The sequence below is a fragment of the Phaenicophaeus curvirostris genome, unplaced genomic scaffold, assembly GCF_032191515.1.
Source record: "Phaenicophaeus curvirostris isolate KB17595 unplaced genomic scaffold, BPBGC_Pcur_1.0 scaffold_55, whole genome shotgun sequence".
Lineage (NCBI taxonomy): Eukaryota > Metazoa > Chordata > Aves > Cuculiformes > Cuculidae > Phaenicophaeus > Phaenicophaeus curvirostris.
In genome coordinates this window covers 1,267,849-1,281,121 of record NW_027206677.1, presented here as the reverse complement: position 1 = coordinate 1,281,121, position 13,273 = coordinate 1,267,849, and the positions used below count along the sequence as shown (strand labels likewise).

The 13,273-nt window shown below is 57.9% G+C and overlaps 1 protein-coding gene across 1 annotated transcript in view; it reads left to right on the top strand.

Moving 5' to 3' along the window:
- The window catches only part of RNF40 (ring finger protein 40), a 61,966-nt gene that overhangs the window by 1,647 nt on the left and 47,046 nt on the right, over positions 1-13,273 (top strand). The window contains exons 2-3 of the mRNA XM_069881639.1: positions 2,448-2,575; positions 8,853-9,020. Coding sequence (XP_069737740.1) covers positions 2,450-2,575; positions 8,853-9,020 — 294 coding nt within the window. The 5' untranslated portion in view covers positions 2,448-2,449. The remainder of the gene's footprint in view (positions 1-2,447; positions 2,576-8,852; positions 9,021-13,273) is intronic.

The following is a 13,273-nucleotide window of genomic DNA, read 5'->3' as shown; positions in this document are numbered from 1 at the left end:
ACCCCCATGGAGCCCTATAGATCCCTCATAGAGCTCTATAGATCTCTATAGCACCCCTATAACTTGTCGTAGCCCCCACATTGAGCCCCATAGGCTCCTATACCCCCCTCCTTGAGTCCCGTACACCTGTATGGAGTCGTATAGATCTCTTATAGAGCTCCATAAGTCCCTATAGCATCTCTATAACTTCTCGTAGCCCCCCCTTAGAGCCCCATAGCCCCTCCCTAGAGCCCTATAGCCCTCCCCAGCCCCCTATATCCACCTATGGAGCCCTATAGATCCCTTGTAGATCTCTATAGACCCCCATAGATCCCCCATTGAGCCCCATAGCCTCCCCCACAGCCCCCTATAGCACCCCCCTAGCCCCCTATGGGGCCCCATAGCCCCCCTGGTGAGCCCCATAGTCCCCTATAGACCCCCATGGAGCCCTATAGGTCTCTCATACGGTTCCATAGAGCCCTATAGCACCCCTATAACCTCTCGTAGCCTCCCCCTAGAGCCCCCATGAGCCCCATAGGACCCCCCCTAGAGCCCCATAACCCCCCCGAGCCCTATAGAGCCCCATAGCCCCCCCCATAGGACCCCCCTAAAGCCCCATAGGACCCCCCTAGAGCCCCATAGCACCCCCCGAGCCCTATAGAGCCCCAGAGCCCCCCCCAGAGCCCCATAGGACCCCCCTAGAGCCCTATAGAGCCCCATAGCCCCCCCCCTAGAGCCCCCATGAGCCCCATAGGACCCCCCTAGAGCCCCATAGCCCCCCCCCCCGAGCCCTATAGAGCCCCATAGGACCCCCCCTAGAGCCCCATAGCCCCCCCCTAGAGCCCCATAGACCCCCCAGCCCCCTGTATCCTCCTATGGAGCCCTATAGCCCCCGCTAGAGCCCCATAGCCCCCCCCCCCAGCCCCCTGTATCCCCCTATGGAGCCCTATAGCCCCCCCCCGAGCCCCTTATGACCCCCCTAGAGCCCCATAGCGCCCCCCCAGCCCCCTGTATCCCCCTATGGAGCCCTATAGCCCCCCCCCGAGCCCCTTATGACCCCCCTAGAGCCCCATAGCCCCCCCCCAGCCCCCTGTATCCCCCTATGGAGCCCTATAGCCCCCCCCCGAGCCCCTTATGACCCCCCTAGAGCCCCATAGCGCCCCCCCAGCCCCCTGTATCCCCCTATGGAGCCCTATAGCCCCCCCCCGAGCCCCTTATGACCCCCCTAGAGCCCCATAGCCCCCCCCCAGCCCCCTGTATCCCCCTATGGAGCCCTATAGCCCCCCCCCCGAGCCCCTTATGACCCCCCTAGAGCCCCATAGCGCCCCCCCAGCCCCCTGTATCCCCCTATGGAGCCCTATAGCCCCCCCCCGAGCCCCTTATGACCCCCCTAGAGCCCCATAGCCCCCCCCCAGCCCCCTGTATCCCCCTATGGAGCCCTATAGCCCCCCCCCCGAGCCCCTTATGACCCCCCTAGAGCCCCATAGCGCCCCCCCAGCCCCCTGTATCCCCCTATGGAGCACCATAGGACCCCCCTAGACCACCATGGCCCCCCCCACCCCAGCCCCCTGTATCCCCCTATGGAGCCCCATAGGACCCCCCTAGAGCTCCATAGGCTCCCCTAGAGCCCCCATGATCCCCATAACCCCCCCCTAGAGCCCCATAGGACCCCCCTAGAGCCCCCTAGCCCCCCATAGGACCCCCCTAGCACCCCATAGGACCCCCCTAGAGCCCCATAGCCCCCCCAGAGCCCTATAGATCCCCATAGGACCCCCCTAGAGCCCCATAGAGCCTCATAGACCCCCCCCAGCCCCCTGTATCCCCCTATGGAGCCCCATAGGACCCCCCTAGAGCCCCATAGCCCCCCATAGGACCCCCCCAGCACCCCATAGGACCCCCCTAGAGCCCCATAGCCCCCCCCCCAGCCCCCTGTGTCCCCCTATGGAGCCCCATAGGACCCCCCTAGAGCCCCACAGAGCCTCATAGACCCCCCCCAGCCCCCTGTATCCCCCTATGGAGCCCCATAGGACCCCCCTAGAGCCCCATAGGACCCCCTAGAGCCCCATGGCCCCCTCCTTAGAGCCCTATAGAGCCCCGTAGGACCCCCCCTAGAGCCCCATAGGACCCCCCCTAGAGCCCTGTAGGACCCCATAGCCCCCCCCAGAGCCCTATAGAGCCCCATAGGACCCCCCCTAGAGCCCCGTAGGACCCCATAGCCCCCCCCCAGAGCCCTATAGAGCCCTATAGGAGCCCCCCTAGAGCCCCATAGGACCCCCCCTAGAGCCCCGTAGGACCCCATAGCCCCCCCCAGAGCCCCATAGCCCCCCCAGAGCCCTATAGAGCCCCCTGTACCCCCCTATGGAGCCCCATAGCCCCCCCCCCGGCACCCCTATAGCCCTCCTATAGCGCCCCCCCACCCCCCCTATAGCCCCCCTATAGCCCCTATAGGCTGCGGTGTTTCCCCCCAGGGATGTCGGGGCTGAAGCGGGGGGCGGGCGAGGGGGGGGGCGGCCCCCCTGAGAAGAGGCCCCCCCGCCCCGAGCAGCCCCCCACCACCCTCATCGAGCCCCTGCGCCTGGGGGGCATCTCCTCCACGGTGAGAAACTGGGGGGGGGGACCCCGAAATGGGGAGGGGGACCCTAAAAATGGGGAGGGGGACCCCAAAATGGGGAGGGGGGACACAAAATGGGGAGGGGGGACCCCAAAAATGGGGAAGGGGGACCCCAAAAATGGGGAAGGGGGACACAAAATGGGGGGGGACACCCTGAAAATGGGGAGGGGGGACCTCAAAATGGGGAGGGGGGACCCCAAAATGGGAGGGAAACACCCTGGAAATGGGGAGGGGGGACCCCGAAATGGGGAGGGGGACCCTGAAATGGGGAGGGAGGGACCCTAAAATGGGGAGGGGGACACTAAATGGGGAGGGGGGGACCCTAAAATGGGAGGGACCCCAAAAATGGGGAGGGGGGACCCTAAAATGGGGAGGGGGACCCCAAAAATGGGGAGGGGGACCCCAAAATGGGAGGGAAACACCCTGAAAATGGGGAGGGGGGACCCCGAAATGGGGAGGGGGGACCCCAAAATGGGGAGGGGGGGACACAAAATGGGGAGGGGGGACCCTAAAATGGGAGGGACCCCAAAAATGGGGAGGGGGGACCCGAAAATGGGGGGGGGGACACCCCAAAAATGGGGAGGGGGGACACAAAAATGGGGGGGGACCCTGAAAATGGGGAGGGGGGGACCCTGAAATGGGGAGGGGGGACCCAAAATGGGAGGGGAACGCCCTGAAAATGGGGAGGGGGACCCCAAAAATGGGGAGGGGGACCCCAAAATGGGAGGGAAACACCTTGAAAATGGGGAGGAGGACCCCAAAATGGGGAGGGGGACCCCAAAATGGGAGGGAAACACCCTGGAAATGGGGAGGGGGGACCCCAAAATGGGGAGGGGGGACTCAAAAATGGGGAGGGGGACCCCAAATGGGGAGGGGGGACCCTAAAATGGGGAGGGGGGACCCTAAATGGGGGGGGACACCCTGAAAATGGGGAGGGGGACCCCAAAAATGGGAGGGAAACACCCTGAAAATGGGGAGGGGGGACCCCAAAAATGGGGAGGGGGACCCCGAAATGGGGAGGGGGACCCCGAAATGGAGAGGGGGGACCCTGAAAATGGGGGGGGGACACCCCAAAAATGGGGAGGGGGACCCCAAAATGGGAGGGAAACACCCTGGAAATGGGGAGGGGGACCCTAAATGGGGGGGGACACCCTGGAAATGGGGAGGAGGGACCCCAAAATGGGGAGGGGGACCCCAAAATGGGAGGGAAACACCCTGGAAATGGGGAGGGGGGACCCCAAAAATGGGGAGGGGGGACACAAAATGGGGAGGGGGGACACAAAATGGGGAGGGGGACCCCAAAATGGGAGGGAAACACCCTGAAAATGGGGAGGGGGACCCTAAATGGGGGGGGACACCCTGGAAATGGGGAGGAGGGACCCCAAAATGGGGAGGGGGACCCCAAAATGGGAGGGAAACACCCTGGAAATGGGGAGGGGGACCCTAAATGGGGGGGGACACCCTGGAAATGGGGAGGAGGGACCCCAAAATGGGGAGGGGGACCCCAAAATGGGAGGGAAACACCCTGGAAATGGGGAGGGGGGACCCCAAAAATGGGGAGGGGGGACACAAAATGGGGAGGGGGGACACAAAATGGGGAGGGGGACCCCAAAATGGGAGGGAAACACCCTGAAAATGGGGAGGGGGACCCTAAATGGGGGGGGACACCCTGGAAATGGGGAGGAGGGACCCCAAAATGGGGAGGGGGACCCCAAAATGGGAGGGAAACACCCTGGAAATGGGGAGGGGGGACCCCAAAAATGGGGAGGGGGACCCCAAAATGGGAGGGGAACGCCCTCAAAATGGGGAGGGGAACGCCCTCAAAATGGGGAGGGGGACCCTAAAATGGGAGGGAAACACCCTGGAAATGGGGAGCGGGACCCCGAAATGGTGAGGGGGGACCCCAAAATGGGAGGGAAACACCCTGAAAATGGGGAGGGGGACCCCAAAATGGGAGGGAAACACCCTGGAAATGGGGAGGGGGACCCCAAAATGGGGAGGGGGACCCTAAATGGGGGGGGACACCCTGAAAATTGGGAGGGGGACCTCAAAAATGGGGAGGGGGGACCCCAAAATGGAGGGAAACACCCTGGAAATGGGGAGGGGGGACCCCAAAATGGGGAGGGGGGACCCCAAAAATGGGAGGGGCCTCCCAGAACCCCATGGGAATTCCTCCAAAACCTCTAAATCCCCCCCAAAAAGCTATGAGTCCCCCCAAAATCTCTGGTAACCCCCCCAAAAACCCTTTGGGACCCCCCAAAACCCCTGAATCCCCCCCAAAAACCCCTTGGGACCCCCTGAAACCCCTGAATCCCCCCAAAAACCTCTGAATCCCCCCAAGGCCACTGGGATCTCCCCAGAACCCCTGGGAACCCCCCAAAACCCCTGAGGACCCCCCCCAAAACCTTTGAATCCCCCCCAAAAACCCCTGATAACCCCCCAAAACCCCTTATAACCCCCCAAAACCCCCTGAATCCCCCAAAAACCTCTGAATTCTCCCCCCAAAACCTCTTGGGACCCCCCTGAATCCCCCCCAAAACCCCTGGTCACCCCCCCAAAAACTTCTGAATCCCCCAAGGCCATTGGGATCTCCCCAGAACCTCTGGGAACCCCCCTAAAACCCCTGAATCCCCCCAAAAAAACCCTGAGGACCCCCTCAAAACCTTTGAATCCCCCCCAAAACCCCTTAGATTCCTCCCAAACTCCTGAGAACCCCCCCAAAATCTTTGACTCCCCCCCAAAAACCTCTGATAACCCCTGAAAATCCCTTATAACCCCCCAAAACCCCCTGAATCCCCCAAAAACCTCTGAATTCTCCCCCCAAAACGTCTTGGGACCCCCGTGAATCCCCCCCAAAACCCCTGGTAACCCCCCCAAAAACTTCTGAATCCCCCAAGGCCATTGGGATCTCCCCAGAACCCCTGGGAACCCCCCTAAAACCCCTGAATCCCCCCCCAAAAAACCCTGAGGACCCCCCCAAAACCTTTGGAGCCCCCCAAAAACCCCTTGGAGCCCTCCCAAACCCCTGAGAACCCCCCCAAACCCTTTGAGTCCCCCTCAAAACCCCCTGATAACGCCCCCCAAATCCCTTATAACCCCCCAAAACCTCTGGGGACCCCCCTAAAACCCTTGAGGACCCCCAAAACCTTTGAATCCCTCTCAAAACCCCCTGATAACTCCCCCAGAACCCCTTATAACCCCCCCAGAATCCCTGAGGACCCCCCAAACCCCTTGGTGCCCCCCCAAAACTTCTGAATTCCCCCCTAAAAACCTCTGAATTCCCTTCAAAACCCCTGAGGACCCCCCAAAACCCCTTATAACCCCCCAAAATTTCTGAATTCTCCCCCAAACCCCCTGAGGACCCCCCCTAAACCCTCTGAATCCCCCCTAAAACCCTCTGAATTCCCCTCAAAACCCCTTGGGCCCCCCCAAAACCCCTTATAACCCCCCAAAACTTATGAATCCTCCCCCAAACCCCCTGGTGCCCCCCCTAAACCCTCTGAATCCCCCCTAAAACCCTCTGAATTCCCCTCAAAACCCCCCGATAACTCCCTCAAAACCCCTTATGACCCCCCAAAACCCCTTATAACCCCCCAAAATCCCTTATAACGCCTCTCAAACCCCTGAGGACCCCCCTAAGCCCTCTGAATCCCCCCTAAAACCTCTGAATGCCCCTCAAAACCCCCCGATAACTCCCCCAAAGCCCTTATAACCCCCCAAAACCCCTTCTAACCCCCCAAAAACTTCTGGATTCCCCCCAAAAGCCTCTGAACCCCCTTCGAAACCCCCTGGGGACCCCCCCAAACCCCTTATAACCCCCCAAAACCCCTGAGGACCCCCCCTAAAACCTCTGAATCCCCCCTAAAACCCTCTGAATTCCCCTCAAAACCCCCCGATAACTCCCCCAACCCCCTTATAACCCCCCAAAACCCCTTCTAACCCCCCAAAAACTTCTGGATTCCCCCCAAAAGCCTCTGAATCCGCTTCGAAACCCCCTGGGGACCCCCCCAAACCCCTTATAACCCCCCAAAACCCCTGAGGACCCCCCCTAAACCCTCTGAATCCCCCCTAAAACCTCTGAATTCCCCTCAAAACCCCCCGATAACTCCCCCCAAACCCCTTATAACCCCCCCAAAAGCCCTTCTAACCCCCCAAAAACTTCTGGATTCCCCCCAAAAGCCTCTGAATCCGCTTCGAAACCCCCTGGGGACCCCCCCAAACCCCTTATAACCCCCCAAAACCCCTGAGGACCCCCCCTAAAACCTCTGAATCCCCCCTAAAACCTCTGAATTCCCCTCAAAACCCCCCGATAACTCCCTCAAAACCCCTGAGGGCCCCCCAAAACCCCTTATAACCCCCCAAAACCCCTGAGGACCCCCCCTAAAACTTCTGAATTCCCCTCAAAACACCCCAATAACCCCCCTAAAACCTCTGAATCCCCCCTAAACCCTCTGAATTCCCCTCAAAACCCCCCGATAACTCCTCAAAACCCCTTATAACCCCCCAAAACCCCTTCTAACCCCCCAAAAACTTCTGGATTCCCCCCAGAAGCCTCTGAATGCCCCTCAAAACCCCTGAGGACCCCCCAAAATCCCTTATAACCCCCTTCAAACCCCTGAGGACCCCCCCTAAACCCTCTGAATCCCCCCTAAAACTCTTTGAATTCCCCTCAAAACCCCCCGATAACTCCCTGAAAACCCCTTGGGCCCCCCCAAAACCCCTTATAACCCCCCAAAATCCCTTATAACCCCCCAAAACCCCTGAGAACCCCCCCTAAAACCTCTGAATCCCCCCTAAAACCTCTGAATTCCCCTCAAAACCCCCCGATAACTCCCTCAAAACCCCTTGGGCCCCCCCAAAACCCCTTATAACCCCCCAAAATCCCTTATAACCCCCCTCAAACCCCTGAGGACCCCCCCTAAACTCTCTGAATCCCCCCTAAAACCTCTGAATTCCCCTCAAAACCCCCTGATAACTCCCCCAAAACCCCTTATAACCCCCCAAACCCCCTGGTGCCCCCCCCTTAACCCTCTGAATCCCCCCTAAAAACCTCTGAATGCCCCTCAAAACCCCCCGATAACCCCCCCAAAACCCCTTATAACCCCCCTCAAACCCCTGAGGACCCCCCAAAACCCCTTATAACCCCCCAAAATTTCCGAATTCTCCCCCAAACCCCCTGGTGCCCCCCCTAAACCCTCTGAATCCCCCCTAAAACCCTCTGAATTCCCCTCAAAACCCCCCGATAACTCCCTCAAAACCCCTGAGGGCCCCACAAAACCCCTTATAACCCCCCTCAAACCCCTGAGGACCCCCCAAAACCCCTTATAACCCCCCAAAATTTCTGAATTCTCCCCCAAACCCCCTGGTGCCCCCCCTAAACCCTCTGAATCCCCCCTAAACCCTCTGAATTCCCCTCAAAACCCCCCGATAACCCCCCCAAACCCCCTTATAGCCCCCCCAAAACCCCTTCTAACCCCCCAAAAACTCCTGGATTCCCCCCAAAAGCCTCTGAATCCCCTTCGAAACCCCCTGGGGACCCCCCCAAACCCCTTATAACCCCCCAAAACCCCTGAGGCCCCCCCCTAAACCCTCTGAATCCCCCCTAAAACCCTCTGAATGCCCCTCAAACCCCCCCGATAACTCCCTCAAAACCCCTTGGGCCCCCCCAAAACCCCTTGTAACCCCCCAAAATCCCTTATAACCCCTCTCAAACCCCTGAGGACCCCCCTAAACCCTCTGAATCCCCCCTAAAACCTCTGAATTCCCCTCAAAACCCCCCAATAACTCCCTCAAAACCCCTTGGGCCCCCCCAAAACCCCTTATAACCCCCCAAAATCCCTTATAACCCCCCTCAAACCCCTGAGGACCCCCCAAACCCTCTGAATCCCCCCTAAAACCCTCTGAATTCCCCTCAAAACCCCCAATAACTCCCTCAAAACCCCTTATAACCCCCCCAAAACCCCTTATAACCCCCCAAAACCCCTGAGGACCCCCCAAAACCCCTGAGGACCCCCCCTAAAACCTCTGAATTCCCCTCAAAACACCCCAATAACCCCCCTAAAACCTCTGAATCCCCCCTAAAACCTCTGAATTCCCCTCAAAACCCCCCGATAACTCCCCCCAAACCCCTTATAACCCCCCCAAAACCCCTTCTAACCCCCCAAAAACTCCTGGATTCCCCCCAAAAGCCTCTGAATCCCCTTCGAAACCCCCTGGGGACCCCTCCAAACCCGTGGGCCCCCCGATTTTCGGCTCGGTGCAGGAGGAGATGGACCTGAAGGTGCTGCAGTTCAAGAACAAGAAGCTGGCGGAGCGGCTGGAGCAGCGGCAGGCGTGCGAGGACGAGCTGCGCGAGCGCATCGAGAAGCTCGAGAAGCGCCAGGCCACCGACGACGCCACCTTGCTGCTCGTCAACCGCTTCTGGGCCCAGGTGGGAACCCCGAAAACCACAGGCACGCACCCCAAAACCCTCCTGCAGGCGCCTCAAATCCACTCCGGGCACTCAAAATCTCTTCCAGGCGCCCCAGAATCTTCTCCGAGCACCTCAAAATCCTCCCAAGGCACCTAAAATCTCCTCCAGGCACCCCAAAATCTTCTCTGGGCACCCCAAAATCTCGTCTAGGCACCCAAAGTCTTCTCCGGGCACCTAAAAATCCTCCCAAGGCACCTAAAATCTCCTCCATGCACCCCAAAATCTCCTACATGCACCCCAGAATCTTCTCCAGGCGTCTAAAAATCCTCCCAAGGCACCTAAAATCTCCTCTGGGCACCCCAAAATCTTCTCTGGGCACCCCAAAATCTCGTCTAGGCACCCAAAGTCTTCTCCGGGCACCTAAAAATCCTCCCAAGGCACCTAAAATCTCCTCCATGCACCCCAAAATCTCCTCCAGGCGCCTAAAAATCCTCCCCAGGCACCTAAAATCTCCTCTGGGCACCTCAAAATCTCCTCTGGGCACCTCAAAATCTCCTCTGGGCACCTAAAATTTCCTTCAAGCACCCCGAAATCTCCTCTGGGCACCCCGAAATCTTCTCTGGGCACCCCAAAATCCTCCCCAGGCACCTAAAAATCCTCCCCAGGCCCCTAAAATCTGCTCTGGACACCCCAAAATCTCCTCTGGGCACCCCAAAATCTCTTCTAGGCAGCCGAAAATCTTCTCCAGGCACCTAAAAATACTCCCCGGGCACCTAAAATCTTCTCTGGGCACCCAAAAATCTCCTCTGGGCACCATAGAATCTCCTTCAAGCACCCCGAAATCTTCTCCGGGCACCCCAAAATCTTCTCTGGGCACTTCAAAATCTTCTTCAAGAACTCGAAATCTCTTCTGGGCCCCTCAAAATCTCCTCTGGGCACCTCAAAATTTCTTCCATGCTACCCAAAATCGTCTCCAAGCAGCTAAAATCTCCTCGGGGCACCCCAAAATCTCCTCCAGGCACCTAAAAATCCTCCCCAGGCACCCAAAAATTCTCTCCAGACCCTTAAAAATCCTCTCTGGGCACCTAAAACTTCTTTCTGGGCGCCCCAAAATCTCCTCTGGGCACCCCAAACTCTCGTCTGGGCACCCCAAAATCTTCTCCAGGCACATAAAAATCTCCTTCAGACACTCAGAAACCTTCTCCAGGTGCTCAAAATCTCCTCCGGGCACCTCAAAATGTCCTCCCAGCGCCCCAAAATCCTCTCTAAGCAGCTAAAATCTTCTCTGGGCACCCGAAAACCTCCTCCGGGCGCTCAAAATCTCCTCCCGGCCCCCCCAAAATCCTCTCCAAGCAGCTAAAATCTCCTCCGAGCACCCAAAATCTTCCCCAGTCCCCTAAAAAATCATCTTCAGGCACCTAAAATCTCGTCCGTGCACCCCAAAATCTCCTCCATGCACCCCAGAATCTCCTCCAGGCGTCTAAAAATCCTCCCCAGGCACCTAAAATCTCCTCTGGGCACCTTAAAATCTCCTCCGGGCACCCCAAAATCTCCTCTGGACACCCCAAAATCTCGTCTAGGCACCCAAAGTCTTCTCCAGGCACCTAAAAGTCCTCCCCAGGCACCTCAAAATCTCCTCTGGACACCCCAAAATCTCGTCTAGGCACCCAAAGTCTTCTCCAGGCACCTAAAAGTCCTCCCCAGGCACCTCAAAATCTCCTCTGGGCACCTCAAAATTTCCTTCAAGCACCCAAAATCTCCTCCGGGCACCTCAAAATCTCCTTCAGGCACCCAAAAATCTCCTCTGGGCACCCCAAAATCTCCTCTGGGCACCCCAAAATCTCCTCTTGGCACCTCAAAATCTCTTTCAAGCACCCAAAATCTTCTCCGGGCTCCCCAAAATCTCCTCCGGGCACCTCAAAATCCCCTCTGGGCACCTCAAAATCTCATTTAAGCACCCAAAATCTTCTCTGGGCACCCAAAAATCTTCTCTGGGCACCTCAAAATCCTCCTTCAGGCACCTCAAAATCCTCTCCGGGCACCCAAAACCTCCTCTTGGCACCCCAAAATTTACTTTGGGCAGCCAAAAACTCCTCCAGGCCCCTAAAAATCTCCTTCAGGCACCCCAAAACCTTCTCCAGGCACTCAAAATCTCCTCCGGGCACCCCAAAATGTCCTCCCAGCACCCCAAAATCCTCTCTAAGCAGCTAAAATCTTCTCTGGGCACCCGAAAACCTCCTCCGGGCGCTCAAAATCTCCTCCCGGCCCCCCCAAATCCTCTCCAAGCAGCTAAAATCTCCTCTGAGCACCCAAAATCTTCCCCAGTCCCCTAAAAAATCATCTTCAGGCACCTAAAATCTCCTCCATGCACCCCAAAATCTCCTCCAGGCACCTAAAAATCCTCCCCAGGCACCTAAAATCTCCTCTGGGCACCTTAAAATCTCCTCCAGGCACCCAAAAATCTCCTCTGGACACCCCAAAATCTCGTCTAGGCACCCAAAGTCTTCTCCGGGCACCTAAAAATTCTCCCCAGGCACCCAAAATCCTCCTTCGGGCACCCAAAATTCCTCTCCAGGCACCCCAAAATCTCCTCTGGGCACCCCAAAATCTCCTCTTGGCACCTCAAAATCTCCTCTTGGCACCTCAAAATCTCGTTCAAGCACCCAAAATCTCCTCTGGGCACCTCAAAATCTCCTCTGGGCACCTAAAATTTCCTCTGGGCACCCAAAAATCTCCTCTGGGCACCCCAAAATCTCCTCTGGGCACCCCAAAATCATCTCTGGGCACCCCAAAATCTCCTCCAGGCACCTGAAAATCCTCCCCAGGCACCTAAAATCCTCTCCGGGCACCCCAAAATCCTCTCCGGGCACCTAAAAATCCTCTCCGGGCACCCCAAAATCTCCTTCAAGCGCCCCAAAATCTTCTCTGGGCACTTCAAAATCTCCTTCTAGCACTCAAAATTTCCTCTGGACACCCCAAAACCTTCTCTGGGCACCCAAAATCTCCTCGGGACACCTCAAAATCTCCTTCAGGCACCCAAAATGTCCACTGGATACCCCAAAAATCTCCTCCGGGCACGCCAAAATCTCCTCCGGGCACCCCAAAATCTCCTCTGGGCACCTCAAAATCTCCTTCAAGTACCTAAAATCTCCTCTGGGCACCCCAAAATCTCCTCTGGGCACCCAAAATCCTCCTTCAGGCACCTAAAAATCCTCTCCAGGCAGCTCAAAATCTCCTCTGGGCACCCAGAATCTCCTCTGGGCACCCCAAAATACCCTCCGGGCACCAAAAATCTCCTCTGGACACCCCAGAATCTCCTCTGGGCACCCCAAAATCTCCTTCAAGCACCCAAAAATTTCCTCTGGGCACCTCAAAATCTCCTTCAAGTACCTAAAATCTTCTCTGGGCACCTCAAAATCTCCTCTGGGCACCTCAAAATCCCCTCCGGGCACCTAAAATCTCCTCTGGACACCCCAAAATCTTCTCTGGGCACCCCAAAATCTCCTTCAAGCACCCCAAAATTTCCTCTAGGCACCTCAAAATCTCCTTCAAGTACCTAAAATCTTCTCTGGGCACCTCAAAATCTCCTTCAGACACCCCAAAATCTCCTCTGGGCACCCCAAAATCTCCTCTGGGCACCTCAAAATCTCCTCTGGGTACCCAAAATCTCCTCTTGGCACCCCAAAATCTCCTCTGGGCACCTCAAAATCTCCTCCAGGCACCCAAAAATCTCCTTCAAGCACCCAAAATCTTCTTTGGACACCCCAAAATCTCTTTCAGACACCCAAAAATCTTTTCCGGGTACCCCGAAACCCTTCAAAGCCTCCCAGATACCCCCATGGCCCCCTCGAGGACCCCCCAAATCACTCTAATGCCCCCCCAAACCCCTCAGAGCCCCCCTAAATCCCCCCATGACCCCCAAAACCCCCTCAAGGCCCCCCCAGATCCCCTCTAAACCCTCTCAAAGCCCCCCCAAACCCCTCAAAGCTCCCCCCAAATCCCCCCATGACCCCCTCACCCCCCCTGAATCACCCCAGGACCCCCCCCAAACCCCTCAAGGTGCCCCAAAACCCCTTCAAAGCCCCCCAAATACCCCTGAGGGCCCCCCCCAACCCCTCTGATGCCCCCCTAAACCCCTCAAGGCCCCCCTAAATACCCCTCAGGGCCCCCCTTAACCCCTCCAATGCTCCCCTAAACCCCTCAAGGCCCCCCTAAATACCCCTCAGGCCCCCCCCAACCCCTCTGATGTCCCCCTAAACCCCTCAAGGCCC